The sequence below is a fragment of the Solea solea genome, chromosome 5 (assembly GCF_958295425.1).
Source record: "Solea solea chromosome 5, fSolSol10.1, whole genome shotgun sequence".
In the NCBI taxonomy this organism is placed as follows: domain Eukaryota; kingdom Metazoa; phylum Chordata; class Actinopteri; order Pleuronectiformes; family Soleidae; genus Solea; species Solea solea.
Window position 1 is genome coordinate 13,734,231 of NC_081138.1, and position 23,614 is coordinate 13,757,844.

Genomic DNA, 23,614 nt, shown 5'->3' on the forward strand with positions numbered 1-23,614 from the left:
TACCACTTCGATCCGTGCCACCTGTTTTTTTTTCTTTTCTTTTGAATTATAAACAACGTTTCAGCTGCAGATCAAAGCCTGTAGGATCACATTAAGGCTTCATTACGCCACATAACTTGTAGAAAGGCCTTCATGACATACTGAAGTTTAGTTTCCATTCATCATTAAAAATTGCTTGTTTTGTTTTCTGATTTTTGTATAAAACTCTAAATGTGTTTTTATCATCAGCCGCCACCAGTTCTCACAGTTCTTCTTCTCCACTTCGTTCTTCTCTCTCCTTCTTTGTCTGACATCATCTTCTAATAATTTCAGGTCGGCTGTAACTGGTATAATGCTGTTAAACACTTTGAAGTTTTTTATCGCGGTTCAAAGCTCTTCAGTTCACCTCAAAGTTATCCACCCGACTACTGTACTTTCTTGTCTCAGTGTCTTTATCACAGTTTGAAGTTCTTTATTCTCATCATCTTTCAACCCTTCTGGATTCTTCCTCTCTCAATGCTTCTCTCATCTCCTTAATCCCCACCCCCAGTCAGTGTTTCTTCCCTGACATCATCATCATCATCCTGGGTTAATGTAGATCAAAAGCCAAGATCAAAGGACAGTGATGTCAGTTGAGAAAATCACAAATGCAAGACAGCCTTAACATATGGTGGCTGCAGTGGTACAGTGGCTTTAAAAAAAAAAAAGCATAGAGCACATCTACGGACATCATAATGTCTAAGGATCCTAAAGACTTCAGCCTCCTTACATTCCGCATGTACACCTATAAGGACTTGCTTGATTTTTATGAAGCAAATTATAAAAAAAGCAGAGCAAAAGATGACAAAGGTCAAGTTGTAAAGCCTCAACAACTCCCTCACAACTATACTTATCGAGAATTGCTTGATTTTTATTTAACCTATTATTTGCTAAAAGATTCCAATGGCCTGACAATAGAGTCTCTTGAGGAAAAGATTGAGGCTCTGAGGAGAGAGGTTGCAGAAGGCAAGGCGAGGGAAGATGATCTAAAAGAGAGACTCATTAAAAGCGGAAAAGAGAATCAACAACTTAACCTGGACAAAGCCAACTTACAGGATTCACTCAATGACAGCCACAAAAACACTCAACAACTTTCCCATGGCAAAGCTAATGTACAGAGTAACCTTAATCTTTTGAAAGCAATGTATGACGACACCCTTAGAGAGCGCCATCAGCTTGCAGAAGACAAGGCTAACTTAGAGACTGCCCTTGATAATAGTTGTAAAGAGAGTCAACAACTTGCTCAGGAAAAGGCAAGCTTACTGGATAACTATAAAACTTGCCTTATAGAGAATAAACAACTTAATGAGGAGAAAGCGTATGTACTGACTAACCTTAATCAAGAATTGGAAAGACACAAAGAAGAGTTAGCAGACACTCATGAGCAGTATAGATCTGCACATTCTGAAAATAAAAGACTGACAGAGGTTCTGCAAACGACTGAACTGCAAAAGAAGAGCCAGCGTTTAGAGGATGATATCAGACATCAAGAGGGCAGGCTGAAAGAAACTCTGGTCAAGCTAAACATGCAAAAGTTCAAAGCTGACAATGTAACGGAAAGGCTTGGATTTATATCCAGTAAATTGAATGTTAGTGAGCAAGAGCTTGAAAAGCAGAAGTTTGAAGTCAGAAAACTGACCTCACATATTAGGCATTTCAACTCCGATCTAGAGAAATGCATGCTTGTTATTGATAAGCCCATGAAATTAAGGGCCAAAATATTGGACATGAAAGCAAGCTACCCAGAGAGTTATCAGAGAGTGCAGCTGGATGATCAAACAAAGGAAGCATACCTGGCTGAGATTTGCAAACTCCAACAAAAGCTTGAATGTTCTGAAAGGATACAACAGCATACCACCAGAGAGAAGGAACGTTTGCATAGGAAGGTGCATATATTACTAAAGAGGAGTTCTAATAGCATGGAAACTACAGAGCAGAACGATTTGGCATCTGAATATGACGATACAATCATGTCATCTGTGCAAACTAGTATGGATGACACAATATCAGAACACATGCCTCCTGATGATGATGATGATGATGATGATGATGATGATGATGACCCTGCACTACAAGAAAGGCCTTCTGTGCTCATTGGACCAATGGATAAATATGTGAAAAGAGTTTAAAACTGCAATGAAAATATAAACATCATGCTTTTTAAATTTAGTCCCCCACCATGGAAGCCATTGTGAGATACATTGTGGTACAAGAGGTCCGACACAGGAGCCGATAGTGTTATGACACAAACCAGGGTCCGGTCAAACCTGGTTGGTCACATGAGCGAGGGTGTCACGTTAAAGGACCTGAGACACCAAATGACCTCAGGCACATCATTGCTGAAGTGTCCAAGCTAGGGGTGCCGCTCTTGAGACAAGACACAAGATTGGGCTCACGAAATCGAGAACAGATTTTAACAATATTTTTGAGAGCATTCCAATGACAAAATATCTCTTAAAAAGCAGTCTTCATTTCATTCAAAAACAGAATAAAGTGCACATGAGTAAGACATGAAGAAAATTGAAGCACTGTAAAATGTTTTTTGCTTTTTCTGTATTCACTATGCAGTAAAATTAGCATTACATCAAGGAGCGATACTTTTGAATGGACATTCCTGCACTGGATCAGATCCCATAGTGACTGAGAAAATATAATAGGAAAACAACTATGTTACCACCACCCTACCACCCTACTTGTAACGACACTGCTACCAAATAGTCCATATTACGGTTACCGAGGTGAGTACCACTCCTTGACATATTGTTAATGTTACTGCATAGACTTCTTGAGTTTTTTTTAAATCTTTAATCTTTAATCTTCTTCCACTGCACTTGCGTCTGTGTAGAGATTTAGTGCCACATGCTATCATATTGTTCTTGGTGCAGCTGCTCGCCAGCCAACAATCCCCCAGAAACCTGGAACTATTGTATAAAAAAACATCTAAACAACTAACAAAAAACGAATTGCTGACTTCCTTTGTGGCTTTTGTATTTGTGTTGTGAGTGTTGCATTTCCATTGTGGCTTTTGCATTCATGTCTGGGCCACCATAAGTCATCATGGAGTGTTCCTTATAGTATTAACTGTTGATCCAAAGATGGTGATCAATGTTGTGTTCTTAATAAAGTGATCTTTGTCAATGTAATGTTTCTGGTAGAGTGGTCACTGTATGTATATACAGTATGTATGTATGTATATACAGTATGTATGTATGTATGTATGTATGTATATATATATATATATATATATATATATATATATATACATATATATCAGTTTATAAATAAATATCAATCAAATAACAGCAATAATTAAATGTTACTTGCTGGAAAATTAAACAAAATGACAAAGTAAACAAATTATGGTTGATTGTCAGTGAAGCTAATTATCTTTTGTTCAGATAATTCACCAATTTTTCAAATTGAATTCATAATGCTGGTTTTATATAACATCAAACATCCATGTGTCAAATAAATCAATAAATCCCATAAATTCTGTAATCTTAGCCATTGACAGATCAGTTTGTCCATGAGCGTTGTGTGCTGCGTGCGGCCATAACTGCTGCAAGCGACACACTGAGTGAGAACAAACGAGGCTTGGATCTAATTCCTCCTAAGTGAGAATTCAGTAATACGTAGTAGTACGTTTCTTTCCATAGACGCACACGGTGTGAAGCAACAGCAATCAGGATGGTCAATGTGAGCTGCTTGTGCAAGAGATCCGAGGACGTAGAAGACACTCTAAATAATCTCTTGGAGATGTGCTGCACAGTTTAGATTGACAGGTTGAGACCAGATTATTATGCTTGAGACTTTTTAAGAGCCATCTTGGAATTTGGCAAATTCCACACTCCTCTAAAGTCTGAGTCCTTTAAGTCTTCAACCATTTCTAGGAGAGGAACTATCCGAGCTACATGGTCTGATTCTTTACCTGAATTTCTTCTGATCTGACACAACCATCTAAGCCAGGAATTATCTTGACAATTGGTGACATGGCCTACAGGCCAGGAGGATCGCAGAAGTTGAGGATTCACTATCATGACCACTTTATCCTCGGCCAGGTCTGCAGTCTCTTGTCTCCATTTCCCTCTCTGCTGGAGACTTAGTTGATAATCTCAAAGGGGTCTGCCAGGACTTGACCATGCCACCAGCGACGCCTCCTGATCAGATGACTGTCAGCTCTTAAAAGGACCAGATACAGAGTGAGACATGATACCATTCAAGCTGCGGAAGCCATCCCGAGGTTGTAGAGCAGGAGTTAAGCAAAAGACTAAGAAGTGAAAGAACAAGTCGTTTCTGCCTTAAGTATTGATGGCGAATGTCAACTCGCTGCCCAATAAGTGTGAGGAGCTGGAGGAACCAGTGACTCTACAGGAGTGTAGTCTCATGTGCTTCATGGAGATGTGGACACCTGTGCTTCATGGGGCCATTATTGATTACAATAATGAAGAGGCAAGAGGTCTGAAGCCCCCCTAAATAATTTTGCAGACAAATTCTATATAAAATGGCCATAATCTGAGTTTAAATAAATAATGATATAATCTGTCATTATTCACTTAAATATGATCATAAATCTGTCAGTTTCTCTTCACTTCATAATGTAAGGCAGAGAGAGCCCCTTTAGTGCGTCGTTATCCAATCCATTCCACTTGTTCATATAGAGAACGCCCACATCACTGAAAATCCAGTCCACGTTTTCCCTGCGACCTTGCTTGCACTCCTGCAGCGAATGTGCACCTTGAAGCACACAGAGCGAATACAGTAGCATTAGCAGGATAACGTGAAGGAAGAATGGATATCAGAAAGTTTTTCAAGAAAGTAAGTATTCATCACTGCTGGTAGTAACAGTTAGTTAGCTCCAGCTCCCAGCTAACAGCAGAAAGTCCCATGTAATTAATTAATTAATTAATAAACCAAGTGCTCCCTGTTTAAAATATAAAAACCTAGCTTGCACACTATAGACAATCTCTGCACACGTCTTACCGTTGTTGTTTTTTGCGGTCAAAAGTTACATTCCAGCTCTAAAAGAACACTGCTACTTAGCTAGCTTAGCTTTTCAAACGGTTTGGTTTGTTATAAACGTCAGAGATGTAGTTATGACACTACATATTTATGAATAATTATAACCATGGGTTTCAAATAAAATTTAACGGAACAGAAAGGTGCAATGAATACATATACACATAAGGTATTTATGTTAAATCAATATATAATACTAAAACTCAGGATACAGAATGGCATGAGATATATGTATACTTTTATAATAGGAATATTACTAATATAATCCAAACATTTTAATTATTACTTGTTTAAACTAAACATGTAATAATTCAAATGATTTTAATAGGATTATTACTGATATAATCCAATAATTTGAATTATTACATGTTTAGTTTAAACTACTAATAATTATTAAGTATATTATTTTATTATATTAGTAATATTCCTAGTAAAGGATTTCACAGGATTCCATTACATGTCACTAGCAGGATAGAGTCATTTGTGATGCAGACAGTCTTGGAATTTTATGGAACTCAATATGGATATGAAATATGAAACATTTCAGTCAAGGTGCACCATATAATACTTCTTTAACTTGAGCTTTCATTGAGGAGAGTAATGATTAGAAAGTGGAGAAAGAAACAGAGGCTGGATGTTCACCCAAAGATATGTTGTCTGTGCACAATCTCCTTGATTCAGACATAATATTCGGAGTAATAGTGACGTTGCTGTTTATGGGGCAGGCCACTGGACCTGAATTAGGAATGAGAACGATAAGGCATTTTGAGAGTCGATTGTTAACTGAACAATTAAAAAAAATATATATAATAATTAAAAAAAAATTCTGTTTATTTTTAACTGAAATCACGTCTCTGCTAGTATTACAAATAATTTGTTTAAAGGAGCTCCTTAATAAGAGAATGCTGGTGTTCAGGGAGGGAGACGAGGAGAAGCTGAGGTGTGTCCACCATGATCTGAAGAGGAGACGGAAGCAGGCAAAGGGGACTATAAAAGGAAAGTGGAAAGTAAGTTGCTCCTCTCAGACAATGTATCTTGCATTTCTTTTTAAGACTGTGCTGACTCTCTGTTAGCAATGGCACCCATCTGTGCTCTTCTTCTTGATGTTTTACAACTGCTGGCATGTGTCATGCTGCATTACAATATTTTCTTTGCCTCTTCTTTTGTTCCTCACAATTTGTACACATGATCAGCAATGAGTTTTATACTGAATAATGGGGGAACAAATGTTTTTTTTATTGCAAGGTTTTTATTGTTCCAAAGTATTGTACACACACATGCTTACACGCACGCACACACACACACACACACAGTAGGGTCTGGAAGGGCATCAAGTCCTGCAGAGGAAATAGACAAAGTGCCATTGCCATTGCTTTTTGAACTTGCAATCATTAAAAATAGATGGCCCTCTTCATTTATGTTTTTTAAATTCATGTGAGGTAGAGTAACATAATGTTCAAGAAGATCTAAATCCTAGCTAGGAAATATATTAAGTACATTTTACTCCTGCTAGGAAAAACTGACACAATAATCATATCACTATAATATTTTAAACTTCCCCTTGACTTACAGTGGCAATTTTTTTGGCTGCTTCTACTCCATGACACCTGCAATGCTGAGGTAAACTTCAGTGACGGGCAGTGAGTTTGTCTGGTCAGCATGTGGACCACCGGTCTGCTGAATGAACTGCTGCAAGTTACACTGTCTCAGCTCCTTATTCAGCTCCTCAATCAGCTCCCATCTGTCCTAGAAGATGCAAAATGTTCCAAAACACACAAGAGTTTATATCTTAAGTGGAAAAGTTCAGGTTTGTGTGGTGGCAAATGAAGCTTGATAAATCACAGACAGTTGTCTTTTAGATATTTGATGATTATGTGTGAGTAAAACTCAAACATGGGCCAAACAAGTTCTTTGACTGACCCCAAAAAAGGGAAAATAAGAATTTAATTTTATACAGCATGTGTTGGAGAGTTGTGGAAATATTCATTGACTGCAGGAATGTAGCTAGCTTGGTGTATAGGAGGTGCTACAGATACATTACCAGTTATTAATTGACAATCTTGTAATTTTCTATCAACTTATTCTGGCCATCAACTTTTGTTCTTTGTTTTGCATATGAGATCAGATCAGCACATTGAAATGCATTGTTCCCTCTAAACAATACCACTGACAAGACAGTTTTCTGTTAGTCAGGACCAAAGGTGTGTGATTGTCAAACTTCAACACAAAGCTACCTGCACCCTTTCTTCACCTCCAAAAGGTGATTCCTCTAATCATTCTAATCAGCACTTCTGCTGAAATGAAATAACTGCAATGAGATGCTGTTGTTAAAAATCTATTGTGACCAAGCCGTAAAGTAGAATAAAAGATGAGTTGTACCTGTAACATTCGCTCAGTAGCCCGTAGCTCCTCCTGTGTCCCTGAGAAAGCTACATCCAGTTCTTCTCCCTGCTGCAGTCGGTTGTGGAGCTCCTGCCTCAGTGGTAGCATGGTCTCCTTCTGCTGCCAAGGTGCAGCCTGTGAACTTTGTCTGTGGGTGGTGAGTTGTATGTTGTGTTCTAGATGGGCAGAACTGATTTGGATCTCCTTCATCCGGTAACTGTGTTCTTCCAGTAATGACTGTAGTTGGTGTAGATGTATGTGCATATCTGTTGGTAGAGTGTAAACATTGTCTTGTTTCAGTAATGTCACAAAATAAAGACACTCACCAAATGTCAGACTGATTTGAACACGCACCTTGTTCTCTGTCCATCTCTATCTGTAAATCTCCTTCCCAGTGTGTGCTGTGAATCAGCTCTGCCTCGTTCCGCCTTAGCTGCTGCTGCAGTTCCTCCAATTCTTCTGCAATTGCCACAGACAGACTTTGAACTGTAGCAGATGACCTCTTTTGCTCCCACAGCCATGTCTCCCTTTCTAGAGCTTGGACCTGACTCTCCAGGTCTTGTAGTTGCCTCTGTTTCTGAAGAATCTGCTTAAACACCTCCTCTTTGGAGGGGTTTGGAGATGAGGTTCTGTTTGGTTTCGTCCTCTTGGAAAGTGATGATGGACCCAGATTAAAAGTGACAGCCTTGTTCGGCCTGGGGAGAAAGAATCTCTCTCTGGTTGGCATCTCTTGACCATCACTTAGACTGGGACCAGTCCTGTGGAGAATGAACTGGGCCTCAGTAGCCAGCTGTCCCAGCTGAGCCAAATGCTGCAGAGGACAGTCGTTGGCAACTAACTGTCTCTCATTCCCTCGTAACTTTAAGAAAAGGATGTAACGACCTGTCTGACCTGTAAAAGATAAATAAATACACAGATTTACTGTGTGTCCAGTAGAGCTGAAACAATTAATCGATGAATCGATTATTAATCTATTACTAAATTAATCGACAACTATTTTGATAATCGAATAATCGGTTTGAAGCTTTTTTCATGATTAAAACAAGATTTCCGATTGTTTAAGCTTCTTAAATATGAATATTTTCTTCATTCATCATGTCCAGGACAGGTTCAACACCATTCAACATTTTTTAAGGTTTTCTGATATTCTGAACACTAAACGATTAATCCATTAATCGAGAAAATAATCGACAGATTAATCGATTATGAAAATAAAAGGTTTGTGCCTTAAACTGTGGGAGCAAAATAAGTCAAAAGCAAAAGATTTACAAGAGGAAAAACATTCCGTAATTCAAAATCTTTAATTTTGACAGTGTTCATCATTGTATGCAAGTGAGAGCATGTTGATCGAAAAGTAACACACTTACCAATTGCTTGTGCGAGAGCTATCACGACATCCTGACAGGAAGTGTGCAGCGATAAGCCGCAAACCACTCTGACCACACCCTCCACCCACACCTTAAGCTCCATAGTCTTTGTCAGCAGCAGCAGCAGGTTCCACCACCAACCTTCAAGGAGACAGATGTGCAAATTAGTCTTCACTTGATCTTAGCCATGGTCAGCATAAACAAATTGTCCACAAATTCAAGTAAAAACAAAGCAATGATCACCAAGAGAATTGGATTATATAATAATAGACCGTATATAATATACTTTACATAGTCATAGTTCAAATCAATTTGTCTTTAGTGCACCATCAGCAACACTTAAACTAATGTGTCTGTTTTTATCAGCCTTTGAATCAATTATTGACACTTCAGTTTGAAAATTCATGTTTATAATGTTTTTGGTAGTGTTGGAGCTATTTATTAGTTTTGGTTCTTAGTGGTAATTTCAGTAGTTAATATAATAGTTGTTTAAAATAGATTTTGTTTACATTAGTCATGTTTTTGATGATATTGCTTTTCTTAAAACGTTTATGTTTTTGTTAGTTTATGTTTATTGTAATGTCTGGGTTAGATAGACTGTGGGCACTAGTGGACACACACAAGTATAAAGGCAGGAAGATGAGGAAACTCGTGTGCACCTGGGTGGCGAAGATACGTTTGTTTGTTTGTTTTTTAACAGAGCAGAAGAGATTTGTTTGGATGGTTAACTGGACTAAATAGACCATCAAAACCTCAATAACCCAGCATGGACGCTACCTGCCCAGGATGCAAGTAGTTGTTTGATTTAGTTAGTTTTAGATTAATTTTGAACATGTATTTTTTGTTCAGAAACTGCCACTACAAATGTTATTGCAAAAGGGAAACATTATTTAAAAATATGTAATAGTTTTGACAAAGTGCATTCGTCAACATTGGTATTGTGTTTATGTCAGCCATGTTACTGCATTGATGAGCAGTCATCATTACCCTCCCACATGTGATTGTCCCATCAAAACATGATTTTGATTAATACAAACAGGCCATAGAATGTTGTCTCTAACATATCAGATCATATACTGATACTGGATGAAGCCAGATCATTCTATACTATAAGAACTCTTAGTTAATAAAATAAACAATTTCAGCTCAAGGTCATAACAAATTTAGTACATCTTTACTTGTACTGTAGGTCTTTTAAAGCTAATTTTCTGTGTGAACTTTAGGACAACAATGGAAGTAACCATCTTGAAATAAACCATGCATTTTCTGTGTACCTTCTTTGATGGCTACATTTTGTGAATGCAGCAAAACTCAAGTGTTTTGCTGTCCTCTGCTTCTACTGCTGTTCAGCTGTCGGGGTTTTTGTGGTGAGGACTTTGTGCACACCTGCTGCAGGATCAGGAGAATAACAAAAAAAAGGATAGAAAGAAAAATCATCCAATAATACGAAGAAATTCTGCATGTTTTCATATATGGAATTAATCACTGAAGACAAAAAAGGCTTGTTTTATTGATATGCATTTTACCTATTTTATCTTGCGGTGCAGTTAAATAAATTTTGAACATTAACGATGTTAATGTTAAAATTCACAAAACATTTAAACTTACTGGATATAAAAAGGCTCTGGATAGAACAAACTAGTTTCCTGAGTGCAGAGAGTGTAGACTAGTAGTGTAAGAAATCATTCTTTCATGGTATAAATATCCAGACAGATGGTTTCAGTGTTGCAAACAGATAAAAAAAAGTAAAAGTATTTCATGTGATTAACAGTAGCCTGTTGTGAAAGCACCTAACACTTTCAGCAAACACCTTTACTTTCACTGTTGTTCCCTCTTCCCTCTTTGAGTTTCGCTCAACCAAACTAATCATTAACTTCAGGAAGTTCAAAAGTTGAAATTTGAAAGAAGTCAACTGAAATTGTACATTTCTAGCCAAGCATTAACTAAACTGATCATCTAAGACACTGACTTTGTTTACATGTTGAGTCATTTAAATCCAGCTTACTAAAGTCTCACTAAAGGGAAAATGTTGGTGTAAACCAAAGGAAACACAAAATGCAAAACCCTCTACACAGCATGATCACCTACAGTTGAATTAAGTGATACTTTAAATCATAATCAGCAATTACAATCTTACTCATGATCAGAATATAGCATCCAATTTAAGTTTTCACACCAGAAGAAGTGGAAAGAAGTCAGTCAAAATAACATCAATAGCAGTATTTTCCGGTATCCATGTAAGTTTAACTTTGAAAGAGCTGTTGCTAAGATTACTAGCGATTATTGTAGAGTTGTCGGTTTATTGTTGTGCAATAAAGATAATAATTACAGTGCACACATGGTCACAGAATTATTCCATTACAGTGGTAAGTGACCTCTGGGGTGATAAGTAAGAAAACCACGGTTTGTAACCCGATTAAACTTGACCAGACAGATGAACCCTTGGTTGGTGTCTGTGTCCTGTGTTTGCAAGACACACACGCACAGATTTTCAGCAGGAATGTGGCAGAACATGCCGACATTCCTGCAGGACTCAGACTACACCCACCCACACACCTCACCACCCATACCACCGCTCTCTGTTTACTATCACCACTGTTTAAAACCACATTCAGAAATGAATGTAAAAACTAAACATCCTCAAAAGCTTGGATTTGTTGTTTTAGCTATGCTACAATGACCATACAGTATAATTATTTTAATTCTCTATGAGAGACATGTTCGAGATTTGAAATAGAAAGAAAACAGCTTCTACAGGTTTAAGTGTGAAGTTTTTACTGTGATCTACCATTACATTTAACACCCATACTTGAAAGTTCATAAACTCAGAATTAACATGATATCGGTTCTTTACAGGCTCGCAAGTTCCTCACCTAATTCAAGTGTTGAAAACCTGCTCTTACATCCATATGACATGACAGATTAAATTAATTAAGACAAATGAATGTATTGTCAACTGTTAAGTTCCTTAGAAGCCTTTTTCCATATAAAAGAACAACCTGTTTTTGTTAGCAAGGAATTTGAACACACTCACCTGTTAACTTAAACTCCTTTCAGACTCATTGATCATATTTTTCTCTCTCACTGTTATGCTCAGGCTGATGGCGGGTGGCTGTGACCAAAACACTCCAGATACATTTCAAATGGGGAGGAGGAGGAGGAGGAGGATTGAAACTGTGGAATGCAGCTCTTCTGGATGTGCAGCATGGTAAGTGATACTGCTCTGAATGTTGTGTGAGGTAATTAGGTGTGTCTAAGTCATTAGATTTTTGGTTTTGTTCTTGGTTTTTCGTTCTTTGTTCGGACAGAACAAAACGATGAGTCAGCTCCGGTCTAAAGTCATTAATAGAGTCACATAAACGACATATGTGAAGGTACTCAGAGAACACACATTTGCCCATACCAACACCTGACTCATTTTTATCAGCACTGCTCTTTCACATAATTATTCTACCAGCAGAGAATTACATATATTTATTGTTTGAATAAATTTGGCCAAATTTGAATTAATTTGGCCTTTAAAAGAATTATATATTGTAGAGGGAGAGGGAGAGGGAGAGAGAGAGAGAGAGAGAGAGAGAGAGAGAGAGAGCGAAAACCTGTGACTCCTGCAGGGGACTGTAGCCTCACTGATACTTAAAGGGGACATAGACCAGAAGCTCCAATTAACGCTGCGTTTGTGTGTGTATATGCGTCATTACCTCATTTATGAAACCCTAAAGTTTCAGAACAAACAGTTCAGCCACTGCTGAGAAAATAGGGTTTTATTGTTTTCCTGGGCTCTGCGAAGCGGATCGGCACTTCCGTATATTGATGTTGTCATCAGAATCCCTCACCACCGTAGCACCTCCTGGTGCGGGCACTAGTCCTGGCACATCCGGTTGCGTACATTCAACCGCAGAAGGCGAAGAACTACTCTCGTTGTAGCTGCTGAGATGCAGAGCATCTACCGTGCCAGAGGGGGAGCTGTGTATCAGAGAGCTGGCCTACCAATTACGTCACTTCCAGGAGCCCTGGCCAATCACAGGACAGTGGGAAAGCTCTCGTTCTGTGGGTGTGATTTTGGTCTGAAACAGCGCGGCTGACAGTGAGGAGATATTTTGATCGGCTCGTTTGCAGCGACGAGCAGGATTTTAACCATTAAAACAAGTTAATATATGTAAGTAGACCTCCATACCTAACATATATGTGTGATACGAGCATTCGATGTCACCTTTAATAATGATTCCTTTCTGATCAACACAGCAGCAACAAACTGATAAAGACAACAAACCTTCAACATCTAAATAACATATTTCCACTTTTATTGATCAGTCTCCAAAAAGGTTTTAACAAAAGCAATAATTGAGCGCAATAGTCACAAAACAAAGAAATCATTAACTCAATAATTGTTGTCTTCTGGTTTGATAACACATTATATTAAATACTTTAAGTTACAGAAATACAGGCTTAATAACAACCAAAAATAACAGTATCTTATAACACTAGTCATTGAAAAAACATTTGTTCAAATTTACCTGAAGTGCATTATTTATTGTCAACTTTATAACGGTTACAAACCTGTCTACGAGGACTCTTTTTTTCAACCCATTTTGTCACTTTCAATGTATTCTGGGTGGATTTTACTCTCAGTAGTTGTTTTAGTTCCTTTTTAACTGAGCCACAAAGTAAATTACATAAACAACATTAACTTAAAAAAACAAACAAACAACCTATCATTGTGTTGTAGCAAAAATGTTTCACATACAGATTAGTGAAGGCATTTTGTTTTTCATTGCTGTGGATTATACCTGACTTCTATCTTTCAAAGACAAAGTTTCAGCTTTTGTTATTTTCCCATATTCTAGCCAAGTTGATCATTAGCATTTTGATTTATTGATCCACCTTTCTTTTCCATTATTCTGTCAACTATTCTGGTGTGTTAGGTCCTTGTATTATTTGAGTCTTCCCTTTGCAAATGTACACTGTTGGATTTTTTTGTTGATTTGTTTCTGGGTTTGTTGTTTACTTCATGTTGAAGGCGTCTTGTAAACCCTTGAGTGCTTGTTGCTTAGTGATTGTTCTCCAGGCCTCAGGAACATCCGCTGGTTCAGCTTCATATTCTTGAGCAAATCTCATATTGTTTTGCACCAGGACATACTTCCAGTAGTCAGATGCCTCTATGGTGGGGTCTGGAGGGATGATCCAGTCTGGATAGTACTTTATGTAATCCTTGTAAGGATGCCACTTATTTCCAGTTTCTCTATTTCTGAAATTCTTTTCACTGTGCACATCAGTTGTACACAGTGCTGTGACCAGTTTTCTTGATTTGTGTCTGTGGAATCTGCCAAGACCTTGAGGTCGATGTATGGCTGTGTGATGCTCTTTGTGTTCTGTGCCTCCAGCTTCACATGGAGCAGAACAAAATGGACACTGCTTTCCACAACCAAACACCCGCTTGAAAAGCTCCTCCTGTGGTTTGATTGGAAGCTGGTTCAGAGTCTCAGTGATGTTGTCAGAGTTTGAGAATTCCTCCTCAAGTTCATCTTTCAACTCATTGATTGAGGTCTTGAGGCAGTTGATAAACTGATGACATTTGCTTTGGATTTGAAACAAGGTGGTTTTCACAGACTCCTCTGAAATCGAAATATCTTTGATCAAAAATGTGCGCATGTTCCTGATGAGCTTGGTAATGTTTTCCTTGTCATCTGGCAGCATAACATCACCCTGGTCTTTTGAGGCCCATTCTATTGAACGTGTTATTTTGTTAAGGATGATGTGCAGAATATTGTTCTTCAGTTTGCACAAAGTCTTGTCCTCTGCCATTTTTTCCTGGATGTGCTGAAATATCCAGTCTTTGACATACATTTCATACTGATCAATGTACTTGAGGAAGCTGTTAAAGTCGTCCTTTTGCAGCAGCTCTTTCTGAATGTTGTACTGGAAGAAAGAGCGAGAAGAGAACTTTGCTGAATGGGAACTTGTCAAAATTTCATCTACAATGTCTATGCCCAAAGATCTACAGATGTACTCTTTCACAGCAGGCTTGATACATAACTGGACAAAGTAATTTGCTTTGCGTTGGCAGTGGTCTTTCTTTCTGTATAAGTCAAGAAAGTCGGATCGATACTGACTTTTGTACTTCTCAAGCTGAGAGTGAGGATTGTTTTCTGTCAAGAATTTTCTGTGCATTTTGAGAAATTCTCGTGAGGCAATGCCGCACATGTGGATTTTCAGGTCAATCTCGAACTGTGTATTTGTTTTGTTATCGTCGTCTTTTTCAAGAGCTTTGTCAATTGTTTCGAGAAGCTCCTTGGTGAAGGACTCTTGGTAATCTCCATTCGTCATAACTTTATCAAGAACAAACTGTGTACAAGACTTAATGACACTGTTTGCAAAGATCTGCAAATCTTCACTCCACAGATGTTGGACCTTCCCTAAAAAGGAGTCTACATGATAACTCGTAGTTTTGAATGCACACCTCCCAAATTCGTTTAGGTCTCGAATGTTCTGCAATTCCTCATTGACGTTTCTATTTGAGAAACTTTTTCGTAACTGCTTCAGGACACATGCTGCAATATCTCGCTCTTTCACACCTCCCACATTTACAGTGGCTTCAGCCCACATTTTTTCAAACTCTTGTGTCAGCTCTTCATCAGTCAGAGTGGACTCATTACAGTCCCCCAGCAGCTTCATGACCCGTTTTTCAATCACATTTCTGTATTGTCTCTGAATATCCTGAGTCTGTTTCGAGGTGATTTTAAGTTCGAGGGCACAGTCCAGTTTAGCATAAACAGAATGTTTGATTTCATTTGCAAGGCTCCTGATGCTGGTGGAAAACTCAGCTTTGTATTTCTCTATCAGATTTACTCGTTTGCCTCTCCTTTTGTAGTAGTCACAGAGTTTCTCCTTCATTATGGTTTCTTGATCCACTATTTTCTGAGTTGCCTCTAATTTCTTTTTCCCAACTAATCTGTTCCAAGTTTCTAATGCAGATTCATTGTCAGCATTTAGGATTTCTAACTCAGCTGCTGTTTGCCAGGTCAGAATCTCTTTTCTGAACTCCCATTCCCACTGATTGCACTCTTTCCACAAGCTGTCATAGGCATGAGCCACAAGTGTGTTCCTGAAGCTAAAGATGAAGTTCTCATATTTTACAGCTTTCCATAGACTTGTCATCCATACTAGAAACTCTAGGATCTGTGACGGTTCATTACTTCTTTCACTCATCACAGTTTGTAAAAGATGTTTCTTGAAATGTGCTACAGCCTCACTGTAACCTGTGTTTACTGGTGCCATTGGTGGGGTTCCATGCCAGAGTCCTGGGATGTTCCAGTTATTCTTTTCCATGTCATAGTCCAGCACATCAGTGAATTCTTTAATGGCTGGCTTCCTTTCCATCTCAGCTGCAATTTGAGTCATTTCATTGAGCTGATCCAAGAGATGTTTTCTTTCAGTCATGGTCTTGGTATGAGCTGAAACTGAAGAAACATTTTGGTGAACAAAATAACAAACTGGCTTTTTTCCAATCTCTTTCATTCTCAAGAAGGCATGCACAGCGATTTGCAAGACATCTTTCATTTCATTTGCATTTTCCATTGCAATGTTGATAATGGTGACATCACTCAAGCCAATGACAAAGGTTGCCAGCTGGTTGTCATGCTCATAACTGTCCTCTAGTTGTGCCAAATCAGGAGCCTTAAGACCCTCTGTGTCAATGACGACAATGAAATCACAGTTTAACTCACTTTTCAGATCTTCCCCAACTTTGAGGAAGAGCATGAAAGCTCCTCTTGTGCATCTGCCACTGCTGACAGGAAATTGCACACCAAACATGGTGTTGAGGAGTGTGGACTTCCCACTACTCTGGACACCCAACACAGTCAATACCAACAGTCTACTCTTCTGTCCCACCTTCTTGTGAAGCTCCATCAGCACATCTGTCACCCATCTCTCTGGAATGTTGGAAGCATCTCCATCCAGGAGCTCTAAAGGATATCCATCCAGCAACATTTCAGCAGCCAAAGCAGGGAGGTGAGCTATTTTATCAGCAGCTATTGGTGAGCTGATAGAATCAGTGGAGAACTCATAGATCAGTCCCATCTCTCTCATGTAATGCTCTATTCCTAAAGAGCTATCCACCAATGCTTGGTCTAACTCTGCTATGAGCTTCACATCTTTGTTCTTGCATTGCTCTTTGAATTTGTTGCGCAACTTGGACAATTCTGTTCTTGAGTGTGTATTAAACTTGAGTTTCATCCACTTGAGAAAAACATCCCTTTCTTCTTTGTCACTTGATGACAAGTACTGAATGAACCTTTTCATTCCTTCGGATACTTTACATTTTCTTTGATCTTTTCTGATTTGCTCTTTTTCTGCATGCAGTTGTAATTTATACTCTTCAAGGTTTGAATCACCAGGTTTCTTCAATCTGCACTCCTCTTTTTCTAACTGTGATAATCTTTTCCAGTTCTCTCCTTGCAGTGGAAGTTGTTGTTTCTTGTAGTGTGGTATACTTCGTACCCCAATGTCATCCATGATCTCCTCAGCTGCTTCCCTCTGTTTATCAGTTTTGCTTTCGTCCACAGACAAACCAAGTTCAATGGCTTTGTCAAACATGTTTTCAATGCTTATTGTTGATTTTACATCTAACAAGGATGTCTTCATGGCTTCACAAAGCCTATTTGAGAACTCTGTAACGTTTTGCCTTGAGTCTTTGATCTTCACTCTGTTGTTTGATAGATTTAATTCACCCACCAATGTCTTCACTAACATCATGTCCTGTCTTGCGTTCTCCCCATTACGATTAACAACCAAGAAGAGTTTGGATTTCACATCTTGAAGAGATGTCAGAATTCTGTGTTCTTCTTCATCAACTCTGTCCAGGAACACAAAGGTCGCAGTTGATACTTGAAAAAGAAAGTTGAATTGTGTGAGTGACTCACGAATGTCTCCTCTCAAATTTGCAAATCCAATCGGCTCTGGAAATATGTCAAGGGTTTTTCCCCCCGAGGGTAAGTACCAGCAAACCTCAACCAATCCATTTGCAATTTGTCTTTTAACTGCCCCACCTTCCACATCTCTGTGTGTGAAGATACTACAACTTTGTTGTCCACTGCTGAGAAGATGATTCAAGAACTGTGACTTTGATAAACTACAGTTCTTCAGTCTCACAAAGGAATAGAACGGTATATTTGCCTGAATAATGTTTTCCTCAACAAAACCCTTTGATTCAGACAAATCATGTGGACACCATTCTTTGACAATATCTCTTAAAGCCCAATGCATCAGGGCACACTGACTCTTATTGCCATGGGGCAACAGCAGTGGGAGAGAAAACTGGCACAGTGACATTTTTAGGGCCATTTCCTGCTGCAAGAGGCTGTCGGCACAAAGGAAGAGCGCTACGATAACATCAAGAGGGTTAACCTTACTGTCTGCAGAGTCCTCTGCTGTGTAAAGGTCGAGATCAAAGAGATCATTGTTTTCCTCATGCCTGATTGATAATTGTGTGCAGCTCCTGCATTCAGCATTGATTTTGAACAGTTTTCGGAGAAAACACCATGGTATTTCCTCCAATGATAGAACAGCTTTTTCATCTATACTGTTTTCGTTTATCTCAAAGAGAGAACGAAGAGTGAGCTTGTTGGGAAAATATTCCTCCAGCCCAAGTGTCCTGAGAAAATGTTGCACGCCTGTTAAAGAGAAAAAGAACATCAGTTTTAGAATTTCAGACATCAACATCAAAAACAAAAAAAATATATTGATATTGATAGATGTTTTGATTTTTTTAAACAACCAGGGTAGTTGTTTTTGTATTCTAATGGCGTATTTCCACTGGCTCTACTCGCCTCACCTCGCCATGCTACGGCACGGTTTAAGTAGCGTTTCCACTAGCACTAGACTGGCCACACTTAAAATTAAAAGAAAAACATAGTATTTTTAGATAATTTAAAGCCTTTTACACAATTATAATATTTTAAATTAAATTGTGTCTGAAACCTTTCATTTTCCCCCATCTCTATACATCTATGTTGTGATGAAATGCATGATCTAATTAACAAAATGAAAGGAACCGATGAAACAACTTTTGGTCACCTGATTACTAAAGCTCACACAACTTACACTAAAGTAAAATGAGGTTGAGTGAAAATGTTTTTAAAAAGTTACACACTGCAGCTTTAAGTTAAAAACAACAACTAAGTAATAACTGTTGGACGTCACTACGGAAGAGTATTAGGGCCACAATTCAAAGAAATTGAAAAAGAAAGAAAAACCAGCATGGAAAAAAAAGTCATAATTCTGAAATTAAAGTCAGAATCCATGCTGTTTTATTTTTTTCTTTCAATTTTATCTTTCAATTTTTTTTTCTACATGTGGCCTCTATTACTCTTCCATACACACCTAAGTCTCAGACAGGTGATTATTATTATTTTCCCCCCCTCAAAACAAGCACTTTTATCTGGAGTTTTACCTTCTTTTAAAACTGAGGTTAAGTTAACAATAGTTTTAGAAATTTTAAGGGTTGTTCTGTGTCAATTATGGGGAGTCTGAAATGAAACCCCCACAATACATATTGACCCATATGTACATGACAGCCAATTACAATCATACCCTAAACTGGATAATATTTTTTATTTATTTTGTTGTTTTGTTTGTAGTTTGAGCACAAGTGCTAAAATTTTGATACTTTCTGACACAAGTAGTCGTTCAGTACAATAAAATGTGATTATAGTAGTTTGAATTACAGTACTGTTCTTACAAACAACACATATTTAGGATTTGTTAATAACAAAAACTAAGTCATTTAAAATGAACAACTGTAATTAAAACTAGTGAACACTGAACAAGAAATTAGTGATATATTAGATGCACAAGTTTCTTCATTGTATTGTTTTGTTTTGTTTTTACCAAACCTGAGCCATGAGGAGTATTTCCTTTCTGACAGACAGATGGATAGACTACATTAGTAGTATTAGTATTAGAATTAGTTGTAGCAGGGTGAGTGGCAGTGAGTTTTATTTTATTAAACATGTTGATATTCTGGTCTGGTTTTCAAGTGTGTGATAATAAAAACTGAAATAAAACAAGTGCCCCCCTCAATACATGTTAGCGAAACAATACTTGATAATAATCGTGGGTATCGTGTTTTAGATGCACTGCTGCTAAATGAGATCAGGTGGAACACTGTGGTAAATGGTCTGATCACTCAAAGCTGCTTTATACTACAGTTTTGCCATTTACCCATTCACACCCACTTTCATACAGTGCGTCTATGTCTTTTTCATACCCATTCAAACCGGCATAGCCATCAGGAGCAACGAGGGGTTAAGGATTCATGTAGACGAGCAGAGCCCGTCCACAACCTTCAAGTTGAAAGACAACTTGCTCTACCACTAAGCTACCGTGTTACTGGGTGTGTTTGTATTGTTTCGTTAGTCCTATATGTCGGTCTGATATCTAATACTGTCTTGTGAGATGTGAGAGTCTACCTGTTAGCTCTTCACTTTCTGTGGACATTGCAGACATGGTTCAACTTGTCCTTTAATTCCTCTGCATCAAACCTGGTGGACAAAGATGCATCTTTTTAAGTTTTGTAAATTTACCAAAATTCAGTGCCAAACTCACTGCATTGTTGGGAACAATGCTGTTTGACTTGGCTAATTACTTGACCCTGGGGACACATTTTGCCTGTAAAAGCCCTCGTTTGCCTGGTGGTATTTTCTCATGCCACTAATCCATCATAAACATTGACAGAATATCATTGACAGAATATGTAACATGAAAGAATGTCTGGATCATTTTTTTTTATGATTATTTTAGAACAAGATATTTTCACTTTACTGAGTGTAGCAAATCATTATATATTGTAATTCATATTGTGACAAGAATTAATTAACACTGGAACAATTGAATGACATTTATTTTCTATATCGTTTTGTGTGATTTACAAAATTCCAGGGGTAGAATAAAAGTCAAAAGAAGATATCAAACATGACAGTAAAAAAATGTAGTGACGTTTGGAGAGTGAGAAAAAAATAAAACAAAAATAAAAAATCACTAAAATATTGAAGCTTATTTAATGTAAGGAGCAGGACTTCAATCTCCTCTTATGCATTTAATTATGTGTTTTTGTCACATGGTTTTTGAAGGTCACCAATAATAGCTGTAACCATTTTACACTTGTTTCTATGAACATATAATATGCAAAACTGCATTGTACCTTTAAGGTCTTCAGTGTGGATCTGGTCTGACTTTTCCCTTGACTCCTGTGCGCTTTAGAACCTTGAGGAAAAATACATATTTCTTACTTTTTCACACCTATGTTTACACAAAAATCAAATGCCTTTTTCCAGCAATGCTTACATCAAAATAAATCACACAAAAATAAATAGCTTGCTGTACATTATTTAGATACAGTTACTTGCAAACTCAGGCTCAACCTTTTAAGCTCAAAGCTTAAATATATGTCAGCAAAAACTTAGTATGTATGAAACTAAAAATTCACTTAGTCTTACCTGACACGCATGTTGGAGTAGTCTCTGAAGCTATTAGTGTCAGTGCTGGTAGATATACTGCACACACATGAAAAAAAAAAAAATTTGATGCACTGGAATAACTGGTTGGTTGACTTCACATGTTTTTCCCCTCAGAAAAACAACGTAAAGCTTCCTGTGTGGTATTCGGTGTCTTTACCGGTTTCACAAACAACATATTTGACATTTTCTATCTTGCACCCGTGTTCTTTTAAAAGTAAAGGCAGTTGTACCCATCAGAGCATCAGTTAGCATGTTGGTCTTAAAATAAGGTATTGTCACAAGTGCACTGTGAGCTCACTGATATCTTTAGGCAGTGAAGGGCATTGCACTCTTGACCAAAAAAACCACTGTAGTCAGTGGGTAATTTATTTATTTATTTTATCTGAATTTCACCTTCGAAGAAATTGCCTGCAAAATAACCTTGAAAATTTATTAAATCTGTTCCAGTGGCTGTGTGGGCATTTGATACTGTAACTGGGTAGATTTTCTTGGACTCTGGCTCGGTAATAGCTGAGTGGCACATGTGAGAGTGGCTCCTGTCCAGATTGGCAGAGATTTATATGGCGAACATTTACAGGGCCTGGCTAAGACATCGGGCCTCAGCACATGGTCTCGTCAAATTCCCTGGGAGGCAGTGTTGACAAAAAAATCAAACCGACATCTCTTCTGCTAATAAGAATGTTGTCCAGCCAGTGAAAAACACCTGCGTGTGTCACTGCTAACATCATTTCCCGTAAACAGCATACTTTTCATCGTTGACATATTTCTTGGTTACTTCCTTAAAGCTGGCAGGAATAGGAATCCGTCTTCAGATAAATTGACATGTTTTGTACTTTTGTACTTGTTGAATGCCTTGCCAGCACGCTCTGATTAGAGAGTCACAAATAATGATCTTTTTGGAGGGTAGGTAAAAGTAAAAAATAGTGTTCCAAAGTAGGCCTGCAATTTACAAGATTATTTTTTTAAATGTCAGAAAATCAGATTTATGTCATAAACAGGCAAAGAAAATATTCACATTTAAGAAGCCAAGAAGAGCTTATACGGCCTACAGGCTACAGTAACCATGTAAGAATAATCTTTTCAAATGAGACACAGGCAAACACACACCCACTTCTTCCAGGGGGTTTCTGATTTGTCCTTGTTACAGCGCTCACTCGCTCAGCTACTGTTTCCTCCGCTCCATTCCTCACCCCCTCCCTCCACTAGTTCTCTGACAATATCCACATTGCAGCGTGCACGGAAAACAGTGAGAGTGCCGTCAGTTAAAAATCAGTTAAAAACACTTAGGGACAGCACTTAGCACTTAGGGCGATCAGCGAGCTGCATAAACTGCCGCTGTATGTGACTGTATCAGACTGAGTCTGTGCTCCGGTCATGGAGGACGTACTGAACAAATATTTTGAATTAGGACGTGTCAGAATGGTCAGTTATGAGTTCTATGCGACCTTTTCTTAAAAATGTGTGTGTGTGTTTGTATGTCATTGAAATACGGTCGCTGACTAAGTACGGCGACCGCTGGCCGCAGTCTGATGCGAAGTGGTGCGAACACACAAATACACGTTTGCTGACTTTATCCGGCACATTAGCTTCATATATAAAATCCTCTGAGGCTGGAAGTTTGTGTAAAACACTGTGCTCCACTGTGCAGCCACGAACAGCACACTTGTCCCTCTGCGTTGACATAATACCGCTCTTCCTCCCTCGCCTGCACTCTCGCAGGGACAAGGTGGAGCTAAGGTGGAGCTCTCAAAGTAAACTTACTGGTGGGTGGTAACATTTGCGGTGAAATGCGCATGCTGCCGTCATAAGCGCAGGGAATTCAACATCGCTTGTTTTATCGCCTATACTTACACTAAGAGGGACCATGAAAAAAAGGACTGAGTATTCTTTTTCCACACTTTGGCGACTGGTAGGGCCTCCAGAGTCCCCAAAGTATTGAAATGGTTAAAAAGTTGATTTTACATAATATGTCCCCTTTAACACTTTCCTCAAATGATACACACCTTCTTTCTTAACATGCAGTCATAAAAAGAAAGACTGACCTTTTGGTTTAATGTTCATCATATTTATTGCATTGTTTATACTGCATATAACCAAAATCAATAACACCTGTAGTCATTGTGCATATAACTCAAATGTAAATTACAGTAGCTTGAAAAAGAAAAAAACAAACAATCAACAAATGTGAACAAATGAACAAACAACATCATTTCCAGCATTCTTAACTTCTTTCTATCTTGTTTAAATCCCCACCTGATCAGACCAAATCAGCTGCCAGTCAGATCATGCCACAGCGCCACAAATTATAAGATA

The 23,614-nt window shown here is 38.2% G+C and overlaps 2 protein-coding genes and 1 long non-coding RNA gene across 7 annotated transcripts in view; 1 reads left to right on the forward strand and 2 right to left on the reverse strand.

The window, feature by feature from the left end:
- Window positions 1–4,711: 4,711 nt before the first annotated feature.
- The window catches only part of LOC131459329 (uncharacterized), a 109,410-nt gene continuing 90,507 nt past the window's right edge, over window positions 4,712–23,614 (forward strand). For both annotated transcript variants that reach the window (XR_009240237.1, XR_009240236.1), the window contains exons 1-3: window positions 4,712–4,833; window positions 5,951–6,041; window positions 11,881–11,991. This is a non-coding gene — a long non-coding RNA (uncharacterized LOC131459329). The remainder of the gene's footprint in view (window positions 4,834–5,950; window positions 6,042–11,880; window positions 11,992–23,614) is intronic.
- LOC131459328 (ras association domain-containing protein 7-like) overlaps window positions 6,317–23,614 on the reverse strand; it is a 38,109-nt gene continuing 20,811 nt past the window's right edge. The window contains exons 1-7 of one of the 4 annotated variants that reach the window (XM_058629028.1): window positions 11,818–11,920; window positions 10,058–10,172; window positions 8,784–8,924; window positions 7,771–8,307; window positions 7,414–7,682; window positions 6,605–6,780; window positions 6,317–6,371 (exon numbers count right to left, since the gene is read on the reverse strand). In XM_058629028.1, the coding sequence (XP_058485011.1) occupies window positions 6,628–6,780; window positions 7,414–7,682; window positions 7,771–8,307; window positions 8,784–8,886 (1,062 nt within the window). In that variant the 5' untranslated portion in view covers window positions 8,887–8,924; window positions 10,058–10,172; window positions 11,818–11,920 and the 3' untranslated portion in view covers window positions 6,317–6,371; window positions 6,605–6,627. Of the gene's footprint in view, window positions 6,781–7,413; window positions 7,683–7,770; window positions 8,308–8,783; window positions 8,925–10,057; window positions 10,173–11,817; window positions 11,921–23,614 lie in introns of those variants that run through there. The other 3 variants (XM_058629027.1, XM_058629029.1, XM_058629030.1) reach the window with 3 other exon arrangements.
- On the reverse strand, window positions 13,058–21,315 carry LOC131459322 (up-regulator of cell proliferation-like). The gene is made up of 4 exons (XM_058629021.1): window positions 21,281–21,315; window positions 20,986–21,047; window positions 20,255–20,326; window positions 13,058–18,457 (listed from the first exon to the last, which is right to left on the reverse strand). Exons 3-4 carry the CDS (start codon window positions 20,289–20,291, stop codon window positions 13,788–13,790), a joined length of 4,707 nt encoding a protein of 1,568 aa, XP_058485004.1. The 5' UTR covers window positions 20,292–20,326; window positions 20,986–21,047; window positions 21,281–21,315; the 3' UTR covers window positions 13,058–13,787.